Raw genomic sequence first — 17,747 nt, 5'->3', positions numbered from 1 at the left:
AGTTAGACCTACATAAAGGTGAGTTTTCCACCTACTTTTCCAGAAGACTATTGATTCATAGTCCCAGCCGGTCAGGATGTGTATGGAGGCATCGAAAGTGGACTTTTAAATTATACCAGGCTACTGGTACAACTATTACCCCAATAGCCAGACTGGATTATTCATGTGGAGCTGAGATGTCTGGCCAGATGTACTTCTTGAGAGTCTACTATTTGAAGAACAAATTGTTCAAAATTGTTGAACAATTTTTCCTGTTAGAAAATTCTTACTGATACCTAACTAAATCCTACTTCATTGTAATTTAACACTGAAAGATGATATCTGTCTCTACAACTGAGATAATTCCTAATGAGTGATGCTTTCCTCCCTCTGGCATTTTTCAAACTAGAAATTTCTTGATTAGTACACAAGTATACTTGTATAATTGGGCAGAAAGTAAGAGTGTCTCAAAATGCATTTGTACTGGTGTAGGTACAGAGGTCATCCAAATAGGGAACTGGCACCCCAAAGCTTCATATGATTCCTCTTAAAGCAGATAGATCTGTGTATATTTCAATCAAGGGACCTTCACAATAGCTATCAATATTAGTAGTGTATTAGAGCAGAAACTTTAGTGGATCATCAGATAAATGTGGCCAGTTCTCAAATGTTGAGCAGGCTAGTTAGTATAACTGGCTATATAACTGTCTGCTACAAACATAGTTTTACATGGACTAGAGGAATACTGTTGGTAGACCATAACCTACTACTAGATAAAGTAGAAAAATGTGGGTTAGACAGCATCACCACCAGATGGATTCGTAACTGGCTGACCAACCACACTCAAAGTGTGGTCCTCAATGGAACTGCATCTATATGGAGGGAAGTATGCAATGGAATACCCCAAGGCTCTGTTTTAGACCCAGTACTCTTCAACATCTTCATCAATGACTTGGACGAGAGGATAGATGGGGAACTCATCAATTTTGCAAATGACTCCAAACTGGCAGGAATAGCCAAGACTCCAGAACATAGGTTCAAGATACAGAGGATCTTGACAGACTTAAACATTGGGCGGTATCTAACAAAATGAAATTCAATGGTGAAAAAAGTAAGGTTCTACATTTAGGCAAGAAAAACAAAATGCACAGGTACCGTGTATGTGATACCTTGCTCAATAATAGTAACTGTGAGAGGGATCTTGGGAGTCCTAGTGGACAACCATTTAAATATGAGCCAGCAGTGTGCAGCAGCTGCCAAAAAAGCCAACACAGTTCTAGGCTGCATAAACAGAGGGATAGAATCAAGATCACGTGAAGTGTTAATACCACTTTATAATGCCCGGGTAAGGCCACACTTGGAATACTGCAGCTTTTGGACGCCACGATGTAAAAAAGATGTTGAGACTCTAGAAAGAATGCAGAGAAGAGCAACAAAGATGATTAGGGGACTGGAGGCTAAAACATGAAAAACGGTTGCAGGAACTGGGTATGTCTAGTTTAATGAAAAGAAGGACTATGGGAGACATGATAGCAGTGTTCCAATATCTCAGGGGCTGCCACAAAGAAAAGGGAGTCAAACTATTCTCCAAAGCACCTGAGGGTAGAACAAGAAACAATGGGTGGAAACTAATCAAGGAGAGAAGCAACTTAAAAATCAGGAGAAATTTCCTACCAGTTGGAACAATTAATCAGTGGAACAACTTGCCTCCAGAAGTTGTGAATGCTCCAACACTGGAAGTTTTTAAGAGATTGGATAACAATTTGTCTGAAGTGGTGTAGGGTTTCCTGCCTAAGCAGGAGGTTCCTTCTAACTCTGTTATTCTATTCTATTCAACATATAGCAGCTCCAACTCAGTTGCAATTAAATGACGGCTACGATGAGGATTAACAACAATGGAAATTTTAGACAACCCGAAAGTGCAAAGAACAGTCCCTAAGGTTATTTGTGATAAGCAGCTCCCTAGCAGGAAGATATTGTAACGGGGAAGCTTGCAAACTAGAAAGCATTATTTTCTCTTTCAACAATGGTTAGTAATGGTAAGTTTTGGTCAATCTAGTGTTTCTACTACAGGATATTCCTTTTTATTACTCTAGTTAAACCACTAAGGTTGAGTGATCTTAAATCTTTCTGCCCCAAACTTCAAGAATGCCAGCATGGAATGAGTTTTATAGCATACCTCAAGCACTTGGCATACTTAGGTGTATGCATGTTTTTTTAATGAACTGAAGTAGTTGGGTGAGGTATGGCTAGGTGTGGCATTAATAGGAGATCTTCATGGAATTTCCTACCTCTTTTTTAACTGTAATGGAATAATGGCTACACAAACATCATGTGCCAGGAGATGAAACACCTCTGGGATGGCTTGTTAACTAGTTGGATACTGACTCGTTGGGCTGCCCAAATGTTGGATAGAATTGTGGGAAAGAAATTCATTGCTAGAATTGCCTGCCTACAGTATAAAGAAGCTAATCATGGTTAAAGACCTAAGCAAGACAGGAATAAGGAAGCTGTTAACAATTCAGGCAAATTTGTCCCCACAGTGTCCCCAAGATATTCCCCCCCAATTTTTTATTCCACGAATGTGATTTTGTGAACCTTATTAGTCTTGAAAGTTCTAGACTGAGCATTAGTTTCTTAGACCAAAGTCAGTTGGCTACTTTTATGCTTCTGTGATAGTCAAGCTGGACCAAGCAAAGCAGAACAAAAAAGGTGACCAAGTGGCTATTCCTAGTATATAATTCCTAGCTGTACTATTTTCCTATATCAATACACATCAAGATACCTTAAAACATTACATAAAGTATATTATTTAGACATAGTAAAACAGTTGGCAGTTAATTTCTTTTAGTGACCAGTTTGAAACACAACTAAATATATATATACAAAAAACAATTACCAATAGTTAAGTAAGAGATGTAAATTAAAGTGTAACAGCAGGGTTTTAATCGCTGGGTGATTCCATTTTTTAAAACAATGATTTAAATTGTATTAAATAAGCTAATCCGGAATGAAACAATCTCAAAAGAAACACTATCAATTTCCCAACTGTTCTGTTACATCTTAATAAATCACGCAATTTCAGCAATACTATTCAAGAAGGAATCTAACCCTTCAGTTTGCTAATGCCTGTCCTTTACATCTTTTACGAAATTTATGACTTTACAGGTATTGCATACTTTGACATCGGAGGTAGTCCTCCTTTAGCAACTACTCAAAGTTATGAGTGATGAAAAAGTAACTTTGGGACCAGTCCTCAAATTTATGGTCTTCACAGGTCTATAAAGCAAAGGAAAGCTGACGTAAGGTCATAAGCAGTCAACTCACTGACCATTTATTTAATGACTAAGTTGATGGTCTCAGCTGTGATTGCTGAACAAAGACTATCTATATTTACTGAACTAAATAAGTATGCAGTATGTGATTTAAAGTACCAACTTTTTTCCTCAAGATCTCTCCTATCTCAGAATTTTCATTGCAACATTGCTTATCTTTCTCTTAATTGTCGGTGTTTCTTTTCCCCTTCTGCCGTTGGCTCAACTTAGGACAGACCTTAATGAGAAATACTCAGTCCGATTTCAATGATCTGCATTTCTACTTTGACCTTTTACTGGCTTACAGCACAATTTTATGCAAACCTACTCAGAGGTTAAGTCCATTATATAGCTCAGGGGTTTCCAACCCTGGCAACTTTGACTTGTGGACTTCAACTCCCAGAATTCCAGCACATGCTGGCTGAGGAATTCTGGGAGTTAAAGTCCACAAGTCATAAGGTTGTCAAGGTTGGAGACCGCTGATATAGCTTATCTCCAGGAATGTATTAAAAATTTCTAGTAATCAATTACAGACCTTTAACGCTTTAATGTATCTTTCCCCTTTGCTTGGAATTGCATCTGGATGCCTTTTTTCATTCTGTAGGTTGACTAATTTCATTCTCTTCTCATAAAAGCTATAACTGGCACTGCTGGGGGAATGGTTTATTTTACTCCAAACAATTATTTTATGTGAATTTAGATGGTTGCTCTGAAAGCATTCAAACATTTCTTACAGGTACTGTATTTTTCAGAGTATAAGACGCACTTCCCCCCAAAAAAAAATTTGGGTGCATCTTATATTCCAAAGCTTTTTTTCCAGCGCTAATGAGGTGCTAACGAGGCACTATGAAGCCATCTTCCCAGCTTTGCCTGCTCCCTGGACTCTCCATTGTAGTTTAATGAGGCACTAGCGAGTTAAGCACTCTCCAACTCTCAGCTGTTCTTTAGAAGCTTTTTTTCAGCCCTAACTGGGCCCTAGCAGAGTGAAGCGATCTCCCGTGCTTTGCCTGCTTTCTTCATTGCTGCTTCCTCTCAGCTGTGCCTTAGAAGCTGTTTTTTATCCCCAAGCAGGGAATAAAAAACCAGCAAATTAATGTGCTGAAGCTGACCAGACTAAGGACACTAGCCAGATCAATACCTGGTAGGCAGATTTTCCACCCCCTATTTTCCTCCCCAAAAACTAAGCTGAGTCTTATACTCTGGTGCCTCTTATACTCAGAAAAATACGGTATATACTCTACCTTTTGTTCAAAAAGAACGTTCTTTGGAAGCAATGTAAAATTTAATTACTCATGCTTTTCAATTTAAACAACGCGTTAGAATTACCAATCTATTTCTAATCTACATTTGAATGACCACAGCAGAAATTTCTTAAGAGAATGAGTACCAACAAAGTAACTTTTTCATAAGGCTACCTTCAAAAATACAATTAAATCTACATAGATTGGTGAAAAGTCCAAGTTAAATACTTTGAAGTAATGCTTGTTCTCTGAAGATCTTTCTGCGCATATAAATATGACTTCTTCTCGGCATAGGTTTACTTCTGCTTGATAAAACAAAAGCTTTTCCTATTGCAATCTTTATTGTCTCTCCCTGGTGTGTATCCTCTGATGTAAAGTTAGGCTTGTGTTTCGACTGAAGCTCTTCCCACACTCCAAGCATTTATAGGGCTTCTCCCCTGTGTGAATCCTTCTATGTGAAACAAGATCTGTGCTCTGTCCAAAGTACTTCCCGCACTCCGAGCATGGATACGGTTTCTCTCCCGTGTGGATTCGATGATGCCTAACCAGGCTGGACTGAGTGGTAAAACTCAGGCCACAGTCTGAGCAGCTGTAGGTCTTTTCCCCAGTGTGAATCCGCTTATGTTTCACAAGGCTTGAATGGTCCCGGAAGCTCAGGCCACAATCCAAGCAGCTGAACGGTCTCTCTCCAGTGTGTGTCCTTTGATGCGAAGAAAGGCTGGTGCTCCGACTGAAGTTCTTCCCGCACTCCAGGCATTTGTACGGCTTCTCTCCTGTGTGGCTTCTCTCATGCTTAATAAAGCTTGACTGATCAGAGAAGCTCTTGTTGCAGTCTAAACAACTGTACGGTCTCTCCCCGGTGTGGATCCTCTGATGTAAAGTTAGGCTTGTGCTTCGGCTGAAGCTTTTCCCACACTCTAAGCATTTATAGGGCTTCTCCCCGGTGTGGGTTCTTCTATGTGAAGCAAGGTCTGTGCTCTGACCGAAGTATTTCCCACATTCCGTGCACCGATATGGTTTCTCTCCTGTATGGATTCTCTGATGTCTAACTAAGCTTGACTGAGTGCTAACGCTCAAGCCACAGTCTGAGCAACGGTAGGGTTTTTCCCCAGTGTGAATCCGCTTGTGTTTAATAAGGCCTGAATGGTCCCGGAAGCTCAGGCCACAATCCAAGCAGCTGAACGGTCTCTCCCCAGTGTGTGTCCTTTGATGTGAAGAAAGGCTGGTGCTTGAATTGAAGCTCTTCCCACACTCCAGGCATTTATATGGCTTCTCCCCTCTGCGAATTCTCTGATGCGAAGGGAGGCTTGAGCTATGACCGAAGCCCTTTCCGCACTCCGAACATTGATAGAGGTTCTTGTCTTCCAGAAATGCTTGACCATCAGCAAGGTTTTGGTTCCAATTCACACTCTTCCCAAATTTGAAGTTTTTATTTGACTTTCCCTGTGTATGGATTAACTGGTGAATATTCAGACAATTGTTACATCTCTTATCTGTTTGGCTGCTAGGCTGAACTGGGGTTTCACTGAAACTTCTACCTTGAGAAGTAATACATTTATCACCTCTTTTCTCCACAAAACTTCCTTCTTCTCCCATTGGTCTACTTCGATTCCAAAAATTTTCTTTCAGTTCCTCAGATTGTTTCCCATCATTCTCACTCTTCCATCCATTATCCACTGGAATAAAAACAGAAATCCAACAAAATTTCTAAGTAGGACCTCCAGACATTGTGTTATATACCTAGTTAGTTTCTTAGGGCCAACTTTCCTCCCCCCAACAGTTACTTAGTCCTCTAGGTCCTTCCTAGGTAATCTGCTACAGGGTTTATTTCTCTTTCCATTAGGAGTCTGACATACAGCGACAAATATAATCTGAATGGCTCTTTTCTGCAAACATGCTTAATAATCAGCTAGAACCTCAATACTCTACATCTCGTTAGCAGTGATTTTGGCAGTACACTGCTGCTTTAATTGGGTCAACAACTGCTGTTTTAGGAAAACAGACTCTCTACCCCACCCCACTTTTTCATGAAATACCTGATATCTTATGAGTCCTTGTGTCAGTCAAATACTGGTAAGCTTTATTGTATAAATGACTAATCCCATCCCTTTTGACAAGAAAGCAACAGTAGGAGAAGTTTCACCATTATAGCTATAATGGGAATGAACTTGGGAGACAGGAAAGTAGATAGTACAGCAGCCTGATAAAATTTGTGTCTGAAAGAGGTGTGGTGAAAGCATCTCAGAAGGGATCTTCCCTAGCTTTTGGGAGAGTAAAAGTTAAGAAAGGAAGAAGTATGTTTAGTCTTTCAAGATTCTGTTAATGTGACCTTACAGTAGAATTAGTAATCAGAGTAGTACTTCATAACAGAACTATCTCAAAGGGCTAACAATAGCCAATTAATGTCTCTGGGTTGCCAGATCTTGGAATAAACAAGACTGGTTTTTCTCTCTCTATTGCAAATAGTTATTTAATCAAAACAGAATGTCTAGATTTAAACATGCCCACAATTCATTGGATCAAGTTAACTTTAATTCTATGCACAACTGGTTTGAGGATGCATTTTATTGAGTATTAGCTAACTGGGTCAATTAACCTCTATTGTGTTACAACATACTAATATCTAATTGTTGTAAATGTTGTACCTTGATGAAGGTATCTTTTCTTTTATGTACACTGAGAGCATATGCACCAAGACAAATTCCTTGTGTGTCCAATCACACTTGGCCAATAAAAATTCTATTCTATTCTATTCTATTCTATTCTAATTGTCCTTTCCACTAACCAAGTTAAATGAGTTGGGATCCTCATGTCATTGTCATGTCGGAAGCGCCTTAGCGCTTCCAAGTTGAAAGGTTTAGTTAGTGATACCACTGTTGGCTGGGGGAACAGCTGTGGCCTCCTTTAATTAATGAGCCTACCAAAGAAGTACCTATTTATCTACACACATTTGCACACTTTCGAACTGCTAGGTCAGAGCTGGAGTGAATCATGGGAGCTCACCCCAACACACAGCAGCATTTCGGTCTCGAGCATGGGCTTGCAAATTGTCAACCCAACATTCCAACCATGGGAGCTACCGAGTCAGTCCGGGCAAGGCTTTTCAGGATCAGAAAGGCTTGCAGACAGGGAGGAGCAGGAGAGACAGAGCTCAGGCGAAGAGCAAGGACCACCCCCTCCTGATCCTAGAGCACGGAGAGAAGAGAGAAAGCGAGAATAACGCAGACTGAGCCGTCTACGAGGGAGGAGAATGCCCTGCCCCCTTTCACAAGGTACACCTGAGGATTGAGATGTAAGGATGTGCCGGTGGGAGAGGCATTTGTCATGAACAAGCATTGAATCTGTGGAGCCTTGTGTGCACTAGCCTGGAGATTACTGTGCTCTGTCTTATGGAGCTTGCCTTATTTGCCTACTTCACTGGACTTCTTGCTCTGGTTACTGTTTGGCTAACCTGGCTTACTCGCAGCCAGAAGCTGCTGAAGGTGCGTGTGAGAGCTTTGCTGCAGGACTTGTAGTAAACATGGGGATGTTTGGGGGCAAAGTGGGAGCAATAAAGGGGAGTTAGACCTGTTCTCTGGCTGTGTTGCTTTCGTGCCATGCCCCAGGTCATCACAAGATGGCAACAAACAGACCTCTAACTTTGCTATCTTGTGTGGTGATCTGAAGCTTTGTATCCTATGTCTGGTAACTTCACCAAAATGCCACAAATTAGGGATCTCACTGAATGTCAGTGTTTTGATTTGTACCATTTTAGCAAGTGCTATGTAGGTATAGGCAGTAGCTTTTATGTCCATGCTGGTGATCTTTCTGCTGTGCAATACTTTTTTTTTTTTTTTCATTTTGTCTGAGAGTAAATCCAGATCATTGGATGTAATTCATAGTACTAATGGGTACCTTGGAAGTTTTACATGGCCTGCAGCCTGGATAGTTTTGGGACAGGCTGCTCCCAGCAGTAGCAGTTGAACCTAGATGGGAAGATTCTCTTGGAATCCCTATTCCAAAGACAGCAACCATCAAGCACAAAGCCAAGCCGTTTCTCTTGCTGCCCTACTACTATGGACTAACATTCCCGCTATGATTAGCCCAGCACCAACCCTCTTGCAATTTAACAAAGCTATTAAGACTAAGCCAGCCAAGAAATTGCTTAAGACTGACTTGAGAAATGAAATCACCCCCCCATTTTTTTTTTCTTGATCTGTTTTCTAGGAATGCTGTTTCTGTGCATAATGCAATTAGAATTACTCTGGTTATATTTGGTTACTGTATTTTATAATCCGTTTACTGAAATGGAATTATGCTACATGAAGTTCGTTGCAACTGAACCAGCCCAGAAATAATACATAATATGCGTAATACATAAGTACACAGTAGCTTATTCAACCAGCCATGATGAAAATAAGATGTGGCTTAGTGTTAAGATGAACAAAAATGAACAAAGCTCCCTACCAGTGTCAATTCTCAACTGGACATTAGTTCCACAAGGAGCTGGGCTCCCTTCTCTGCAGGGAATGGCTTTATTTGTTTTCTCTCCTGAGGCGTTTTTTGCTCTGTCTTGGCTTGCTAAGGTCTTTGACCACTCCCAGTTCTGGAAACCACAATCATCTTCTTTACAGGCTGACTTGCCATATAATTCCATTGGTTTTGAATCTTCTGGTTTATGTCTCTCCTCGCTGATTCTGATTAAATGTTCCTGGCCTGTTGAAGTAATTAAAAAGAAACCCCAATTTGTTCCCCAAATTAGAAAATATGCAACTTCAAAATTATTTTCTATATGTATGTGGAAATAGAATGAAGTGGAAGAATCACCTTTCAGATCTCAGAAGGCGTTTAGCTGTCCCGTGCATATGTCAGATTAAGAATCCAAAATTTTGAGTATAATTTTTCTATCTCTTCCATATACTGAACTTTACCCGAGTACAGTATACAAGAAAAAAGGGAAAAAACAATTATATGCTTTCCAACACTCTGTTGCCTTTAGTCATTATGAAAAATCATGACTGCTTATTAGCCCAAAATAAAAATTAAAAAGATAAATGTTATCAAGCATTGTAAGATAAAGACTTATGCAATTGTGAAGGAGGTGAAAGAATCCCCAGGTGCATAAGAAAGTATATTTATTGAGCCCAAATACGTTTCAAAAATAATTGTGTTCAGTAAATCTATGTTGCATATCTGGGTTTTTTCTTCTCCTTCTTTTCACTGCAATCAGGCCTTTCACCTTTCCTTCATTTTTTCATATCCCAAAGACCTTAAATAAAATGTTCCAAAAGAAATTACTGTATTTTTCAGACTATAAAACACATTTTTTCCCTCCTAAAAGAGGCTAAAATTTGGGTGCGTCTTATACTCCAAATGTAACCCTGAGAGCAGTGCCCAAAATGGCTACCCGGAACAGCTGCTACCTTCTCTTACCCTTTCTGCGCTTCACCTGCTTAAGTCACTGAAGCTACCTCTGAGGATCAGCTGTGCTTTTGAAGCTGTTTTTCAGCCCCAAAGCAAGCGAAGTGATCTTCCATGCTTTGCCTGCTTGTCTAATTGCTGCTCCCTCCGACAATTTATTTCTGCTTTAGAAGCTGTTTTTTAGCCCCAACCTCAAAACCAGCGAGCGAACTAATATGCTGAAGCTGACCAGGCTTCAGGACTAGCCATATGAATACCTGGTAGATGGATTTTTTCCCTTATTTTCCTCCCCAAAAATTAAGATGCGTCTTATATTCCAGTGGGTCTTATACTCTGAAAAATACATTAAGTGGAAGTTGTAAATTTAGATGTGAGTGGCCTCAATAATCTAATGGATTAATAATCTAATAAATAAATAATAATAAGTCTGTTTTTAAAAGATCAAATAACACTCGTTAACCTTTTGAAAATTATTTTGTCTACCCATTTCCATTTAGTGATCAAAGAGTGTGATACTGTAAGCATACATCACCCTTTCTGTTCTCTGAAGGAAGGAGTCCTAGCTGAACACAAAGAAATTTAGATACACAAAAGGGCATTCCTCATTACCCAAGAAGCAGACATCCATGGATTCATCTACCCTCTTGGTTACAGCACGCAGAAGTCTCCTTTCCATGTTAGCTGGAGCTTCGTCTTGCTAGAAAGTTTGAAGTTTTCTTTTCCGGTAGTACAAATGAATCCTTTCAAGATAAAGCAAAAAAGCTGAAAGGGCATACATTTTTTTTAAAAGATCTAATTCTGTTTAGTAGCCTCATTAGTACATGCTAGAGCAGGGGTCTCCAAACTTGGCAACTTTAAGACTTGTGGACTTCAACTCCCAGAGTTCCTCAGCCAGCAAAACTCTGGAAGTTGAAGTCCACAAGTCTTAAAGTTGCCAAGGTTGGAGACCCCTGGGCTAGAGGAACATCAGGACTGAATTACTTGAATGTATATATTAAATTTATTGAGGCTTTTTGTTGGAAACTAGTTACACATAGTTCACGGTAACCTTGCATGCAGTTGACTCAAGAAGACAGGACGAGGAACTTTCTGTTCTTTATTCTACGAAAATGTCCTCTTATGGCTAGACTGACACCACAAAAGTGATATCCAATTCCACAAATTAATGCAAACAGAAAGCTCTTTTATGTTTCCTTTTGATGTCAATGTTGGTTATCAACCCTGATTTTCAATGTTGTTGGACTTAGTGGCCCAAATATTTCTTTCCACTTCGGTATAATAAACGTTATAAGTTTTTCAAATGTAAGGAAAAAAATAAAAATTCATTAAAACTTGGTCTTTTTGTAAGTGGAAATAAAGTAGAGCAGAAATTTTAATAGAATTTCAATACAAATCCAATAAAATTAATTTTATTGATCCGCTTTTAGACCCCTTGCAATTTGCATACCGAGCAAATAGATTTATTTTTTATTTTTTATTTTTTTATTTTTGCATTTATATCCCGCCCTTCTCCGAAGACTCAGGGCGGCTTACACTATGTCAAGCAATAGATCAACAGATGATGCTGTTAATATGGCTCTGCACTACATCCTACAACATCTTGAGTCTCCAAAGACCTATGCAAGGGTCCTCTTTGTAGACTTTAGTTCAGCATTCAATACCCTCATTCCAGACATTCTTCTAACTAAGCTAAACCAGCTACAGGTACCGGAACAGACTTGTAAGTGGATCACAAGCTTCCTAACAAACAGGAAGCAGCAGGTGAAGCTAAGCAAGATCACATCAAATACCTGTACAATTAGCACAGGGGCCCCCCAAGGCTGTGTGCTCTCCCCACTTCTCTTCTCTCTGTATACCAATGACTGCATCTCCAATGATCCATTTGTTAAGCTACTGAAGTTCGCAGATGACACAACAGTGATTGGTCTCATTCGAGACAATGACGAATCCGCATATAGACGAGAGGTCGAACGACTAGCCTTGTGGTGCAACCAAAACAATCTGGAACTGAACACACTCAAAACCGTAGAAATGGTGGTAGATTTTAGGAAAAACCCTTCCATACTTCCACCTCTCACAATACTTGACAACACAGTATCAACAGTAGAAACCTTCAAATTTCTGGGTTCTATCATATCGCAAGATCTCAAATGGACAGCTAACATCAAAAACATCATTTAAAAAGGACAACAAAGAATGTTCTTTCTGCGCCAACTCAGTAAGCTCAAACTGCCCAAGGAGCTGCTGATCCAGTTCTACAGAGGAATTATTGAGTCTGTGATTTGCACCTCTATAACTGTCTGGTTCGGTTCTGCAACCCAACAAGAAAAACACAGACTTCAGAGGATAATTAGAACTGCAGAAAAAATAATTGCTACCAACTTGCCTTCCATTGAGGATCTGTATACTGCACGAATCAAGAAGAGAGCCGTGAAAATATTTGCAGATCCCTCGCATCCTGGACATAAACTGTTTCAACTCCTACCCTCAAAACGACGCTATAGAGCACTGCACACCAGAACAACTAGACACAAGAACAGTTTTTTCCCGAAGGCCATCACTCTGCTAAACAAATAATTCCCTCAACACTGTCAGACTATTTACTGAATCTGCACTACTATTAATCGTTTCATAGTTCCCATCACCAATCTCTTTCCACTTATGACTGTATGACTATAACTTGTTGCTGGCAATCCTTATGATTTATATTGATATATTGACCATCAATTGTGTTGTAAATGTTGTACCTTGATGAACGTATCTTTTCTTTTATGTACACTGAGAGCATATGCACCAAGACAAATTCCTTGTGTGTCCAATCACACTTGGCCAATAAAATTCTATTCTATTCTATTCTATTCTAAAAGCAAAAAAAATTAATAGTAATAGATTATCACTTGAAATAAATGAGAGTTTACAATCCCTGATGGTTTCAGACTCTAGCTGTCTTTTCTTTCTCCTACCGTTAGCCATATAATTACTTATGTCCATGTTCTTCCATCCTTGGACTGGCTCTTTTATAAAATAAAATAGAGCAAAACCTCCAATGACAGATCTTACCATGATAAAACTACAACATGTAACACACAAAATATGTAGCATGTAACAACACAAAATACGGTTTTCTTTTCTGAAAGTTACATAATCAACAAATTATGCCACATGTAATGTGATGAATTAATAGAAGTTGTCAAAATTTTCAGCTATACGTATATATCTTAGTTTGGTTATTTCAAAATCATTATTCTTTCCTCTGTTTCTTTTACAATGTTTTATTGCTTTTGTTTTCTGTTTTACTTTTTATGATAAAACAAATAAATAATATACAAAGAATTTATATCTGACAGTAATATTACCGTATTGAAATTTGAAATTTTTTCCAGCTTCTTCTAGAGCAGGGGTGTCCAAACTTGGTCCCTTTAAGACTTGTGGACTTCAACTCCCAGAGTCCTCAGCCAGCAAAGCTGGCTGAGGAACTCTGGGAGTTGAAGTCCACAAGTCTTAAAGGGACCAAGTTTGGACACCCCTGTTCTAGAGAAACTATAGTCATTGACCTTTTCTGCCACAGTTGTTAAGTGAATCCAGCTTCCCCCATTGACTTTGTTTGTCAGAAGATGGCTGGGAAGGTTCAAATGGTGATCAGATAGCCCTGGAACAGTGTAATATCATCAATATGTGCCAAGCTGCCAATAACTTTGATCACATGACCATGAGGATAACGCAATAGTCATAAGTGCGAGAACGAGAAGTGTTCATAAGTCACTATTTTCAGTGACACTATAACTTTAAACAGTTACTAACTGGTTATAAGTTAAGGACTACCTTATATCATACATTAATCTAACAGCAGGGTTTGCTCACTATGGTAAACTACAAAATCTAAGAGATTAATTCTGCCCAAGCATATTACGTTGTACAAATGCACCTGCAAAATCTTTAATTAAATGAGATATATTCCCAAACAGGTTAGATCTAGGACTAGTGCCCAATTGACTTTAAAAAACAGAAGCCTCTAATTACTACATATACAAGCATACTTATTTATTTATTGTCACACAGTATATATAAGCGTAAGCATGAAATAACTATATAATATATAAGCATATATATAAGTATGAGTATGTAATAACTATATTAATTAGATATAACGAAAGAAAATAATAGGACAGGAACTGTAGGCACTCTTGTGCTCTTATGCATGCCCCTTACAGACCTCTTAGGAATGGGGTGAGGTCGATAGTAGATAGTTTTTGGTTGAAGCTTTGGGGATTTTGGGAAGAGACCACAGAGTCAGGTAGTGTATTCCAAGCATTAACAACTCTGTTACTGAAGTCGTATTTTCTGCAATCAAGATTGGAGCGGTTAACATTAAGCTTAAATCTATTGTGTGCTCGTGTATTGTTGCAATTGAAGCTGAAGTAGTCTTTGATAGGAAGGACATTGTAATAGATGATTCTATGAGTTAAACTCAGGTCATGCCAAAGGCGGCGTAGTTCTAAATTTTCTAAACCCAGGATTTCAAGTCTGGTGGCATAAGATATTTTGTTGTATTCAGAGGAGTGGATAACTCTTCTTGTAAAATATTTCTGGACACGTTCAATTGTATTTTGTTTTAAAATAAAAAATGTTAAAAAAATTTAAAATTATTTTTTAAAATAAATTTTAAAATAAATTTTTAAAATTATTTTTGTTTTAAAATAAAATTGTATACTGCATGCTTCCTTATCCCTGCCATCAGTACAAAAAGCATGGTAAACTGTGAGAACTGAAGTCCTCCAAAAATGGGAGTCCCGATCTGAGCAAGAGTTTTTGTGTGTATCACTAGATGTCCACCCTCAATATCTGAGTATAAGGGCAAGCAATACTATCTTTTGTATGTTTTGTGCAAAGCAGAACTATTAAGCAATACTTAACAACTGGGGTCTTAATTCTTTGTATAACAGCATGTAAACAGCATCTCACTTCTTCCCACTAAATTTAGCCCATTTTGGTCTAATTACATACAAATTATGCATGCACTGAAGTATGTATGTCTATTATTTTTGAAATAATTATGTTTGTTATTAATTATACCTTTCCTTTTCTCTCCTATAAGGGAATAAGGGTTTTTGCTTGCTTTGCAAGATCTCAGTAAAGATTATTGAACAAATATACATATATCTAATATTCTCTAAAATGCACTGAAGTAGAAGTAAATTCAAATATATTAACATTTAACATTAACATTTATCTTTCCGTATCAAAAATTTAGATATTTAGATATGGGCCTCTGGTGGCCTCTTGTGGCTCAGACTGCTAAGACAGCAGTCTGACAGTTATTAACACAGCTGCTTACAATTACTGCAGGTTTGAGTCCCACCAGGCCCAAGGTTGACTCAGCCTTCCATCCTTTATAAGGTAGGTAAAATGAGGACCCAGATTGTTGGGGGCAATAAGTTGACTTTGTATATAATATACAAATAGGATGAAGACTATTGCTAACATAGTGTAAGCCACCCTGAGTCTTCGGAGAAGGGCGGGGTATAAATGCAAATTTAAAAAAAAGATATCAGAAATTTAGTTATCATTGTGGCAACATCTTCAGAAAAATAATTACTTGCATTTTTAAATTTACTAATATTTAATGCTACAATAATCCTACTTGCAAATATTGATGTAGTACAATTTTTGGGAAAAAAATAAAAAACTGGTAACATTAGAATAATACATGCATGGATGCAGTTTGAAAAATGAGAAGATGATAAATTCCTTGCAGCAGAAGCAAACAAAATAATGTTTTTGGTTTAAAAAAAAAAACAAATTAAAAAAACTTGCTGAGCTGTCTCATCTGTCAAAGCCCAATGCTCATACAGTAAATATACAAGGTTTTTGGGGTGGGTCAGAAAGTAGATTCTGAAGCCAAGGTCAGAATCCACAAAACTTCATATGGGGAATTATTTCAAGCTAAACCATGTGATATTTTAATGACTAAGATCAACATTAAATGGAATCTGGAAATAAATATGCAATTAATGGTACTGGCGAAGAATATGTATAACATGATTCAAATGCTTCGTTTCTCTCTCCACATCTCCCCTCATGCATACACCCACACCCACATCCTGCAGCCTCCTTTCAATTGCTATCTATACAATCTCAAGGTATACTTAATTTAGCCTGGCCATAACCCCACACATCATAGAAGTTAGGTCAATTTTACCTACAAAAGATTGCAGCCATCGAACGAGTGAAAGCTAAGCCACCAACCCGGAATCATTCTAAGCTTTAAGGGGAAAAGACTACAGCTAAGAATTATATTGCAAACTTCCTTTCTTCCTTCCCGAGCTGCGGATTTTGCTCCCTGCCGCCTGCCTGGACTTAGGCTTCACTTAGCATGCCACCCCCCCCCACCACTCCGGACCCTTTCTCGTCTTTCAACCGCATCCCTCTGATAAGACCATAATAAAAAGAGGTCGACCTGTTTGTGATCGACATCCTGGTAATCTCCTTGCAGATTTTCAGCTAAGCTTTCCCTGTAGTTTCCCTCTCTACAGGTGTTTAATAAAGCCCGGGGGGGGGCAGCTTCAGAGAGAGAGAGACTACAAAACCCACACTAGTCACCAGGTATCGCAAAGGTCCCCTTTCCACTATTAGACGCGCAGAGGAAGGAAAGCTGGTCCCTTCTTATGAGCTGGGGCTACGGGGGATGAGAAGGAGAGGCAGCTGGTCTTCGTGTCCTTCCTATCTGCTTCTCAGCCACTTTCGGGTTTTCTCCTGGGAGGGGGGAAATCTCGCTCCCAACACTCACCCAGGTCTGTCCAAGCCCTTTTCTCCCACCTTCGAGCTTGTAAAATCTAAGAGAACCCGCCCCCCCTTCCCCTGGGGCTCTCAGGAAATCTAGCTTGCATTTTCAAACACCAGCTTCCGGGGCGGGTCTAACCAAGGAAGAGCCAATAGCAGAGAGAGAGAGAGAGCGAGAGAGAGAGAGAGATGGGGGGGTGGGAGCTGCTTTGCTCATTTGCCTAGGTAGGAAATGGTCGGGTTGGATGAGGAAAGCCGTTCTAAATCAGGGGTCTCCAACCTTGGCAATTTTAGAATTTTTATTGGCCAAGTGTGATTGGACACACGAGGAATTTGTCTTGGTGCATATGCTCAAAGATAACTTCATCAAGATACAACACAACACTTAATGATAGTCATAGGGTACAAATTTAACACTTACTGATACAACACTTAATGATAGTCATAGGCTACAAATAAGCAATCAGGAAACAATATCAGTATAAATTGTAAGGATACAAGCAACAAAGTTACAGTCATGTGGAAGGAGATGGGTGATGGGAACGATGAGAAGATTAATAGTAGTGCAGATTTAGTAAATAGTTTGACAGTGTTGAGGGAATTATTTGTTTAGCAGAGTGATGGCATTCGGGAAGAAACTGTTCTTGTGTCTAGTTGTTCTGGTGTGCAGTGCTCTTGAGGGTAGGAGTTGAAACAGTTTAAGTCCAGGATGTGAGGGATCTGTAAATATTTTCTTTTTGACTCGTGCAGTATACAGGTCCTCAATGGAAGGCAGGTTGGTAGCAATTGTTTTTTCTGCAGTTCTAATTATCCTCTGAAGTCTGTGTCTGTCTTGTTGGGTTGCAGAACCAAACCAGAAAGTTATAGTTATAGAGACAGTTATAGAGGTGCAGATGACAGACTCAATAATTCCTCTTTAGAACTGGATCAGCAGCTCCTTGGGCAGTTTGAGCTTTCTGAGTTGGTGCAGAAAGAACATTCTTTGCTGTCCTTTTTTAATGAAGTTTTTGATGTTAGCTGTCCATTTTAGATC

At 39.1% G+C, this 17,747-nt stretch overlaps 1 protein-coding gene and 1 long non-coding RNA gene across 5 annotated transcripts; one reads left to right on the top strand and one right to left on the bottom strand.

Moving 5' to 3' along the window:
* Positions 1 to 60: 60 nt before the first annotated feature.
* Positions 61 to 16,826, bottom strand: LOC131189012 (zinc finger protein 501-like). Of its 4 annotated transcripts, none has more exons than XM_058164779.1 (4): positions 16,722 to 16,745; positions 9,341 to 9,438; positions 8,981 to 9,229; positions 61 to 6,210 (listed from the first exon to the last, which is right to left on the bottom strand). In XM_058164779.1, the coding sequence occupies exons 3-4, from the start codon at positions 9,168 to 9,170 to the stop codon at positions 4,874 to 4,876; spliced, it is 1,527 nt and encodes a 508-aa protein (XP_058020762.1). In that variant the 5' UTR covers positions 9,171 to 9,229; positions 9,341 to 9,438; positions 16,722 to 16,745; the 3' UTR covers positions 61 to 4,873. The 4 variants fall into 4 exon arrangements, with proteins under 4 accessions (XP_058020762.1, XP_058020759.1, XP_058020760.1 ...); XM_058164776.1 differs by lacking the exons at positions 9,341 to 9,438; positions 16,722 to 16,745 and adding exons at positions 10,544 to 10,674; positions 16,134 to 16,708; XM_058164777.1 differs by lacking the exon at positions 16,722 to 16,745 and adding an exon at positions 10,544 to 10,657.
* LOC131189013 (uncharacterized) lies at positions 7,290 to 11,269 on the top strand. The gene is made up of 2 exons (XR_009152880.1): positions 7,290 to 7,806; positions 10,432 to 11,269. It is a non-coding gene; the product is annotated as an uncharacterized LOC131189013 (long non-coding RNA).
* Positions 16,827 to 17,747: the final 921 nt, after the last annotated feature.

The sequence above is a fragment of the Ahaetulla prasina genome, chromosome 1 (genome assembly GCF_028640845.1).
Source record: "Ahaetulla prasina isolate Xishuangbanna chromosome 1, ASM2864084v1, whole genome shotgun sequence".
NCBI classification, from domain to species: domain Eukaryota; kingdom Metazoa; phylum Chordata; class Lepidosauria; order Squamata; family Colubridae; genus Ahaetulla; species Ahaetulla prasina.
Note: the sequence above shows the minus strand (reverse complement) of the source record. Positions and strands in the feature narration are given on the sequence as shown.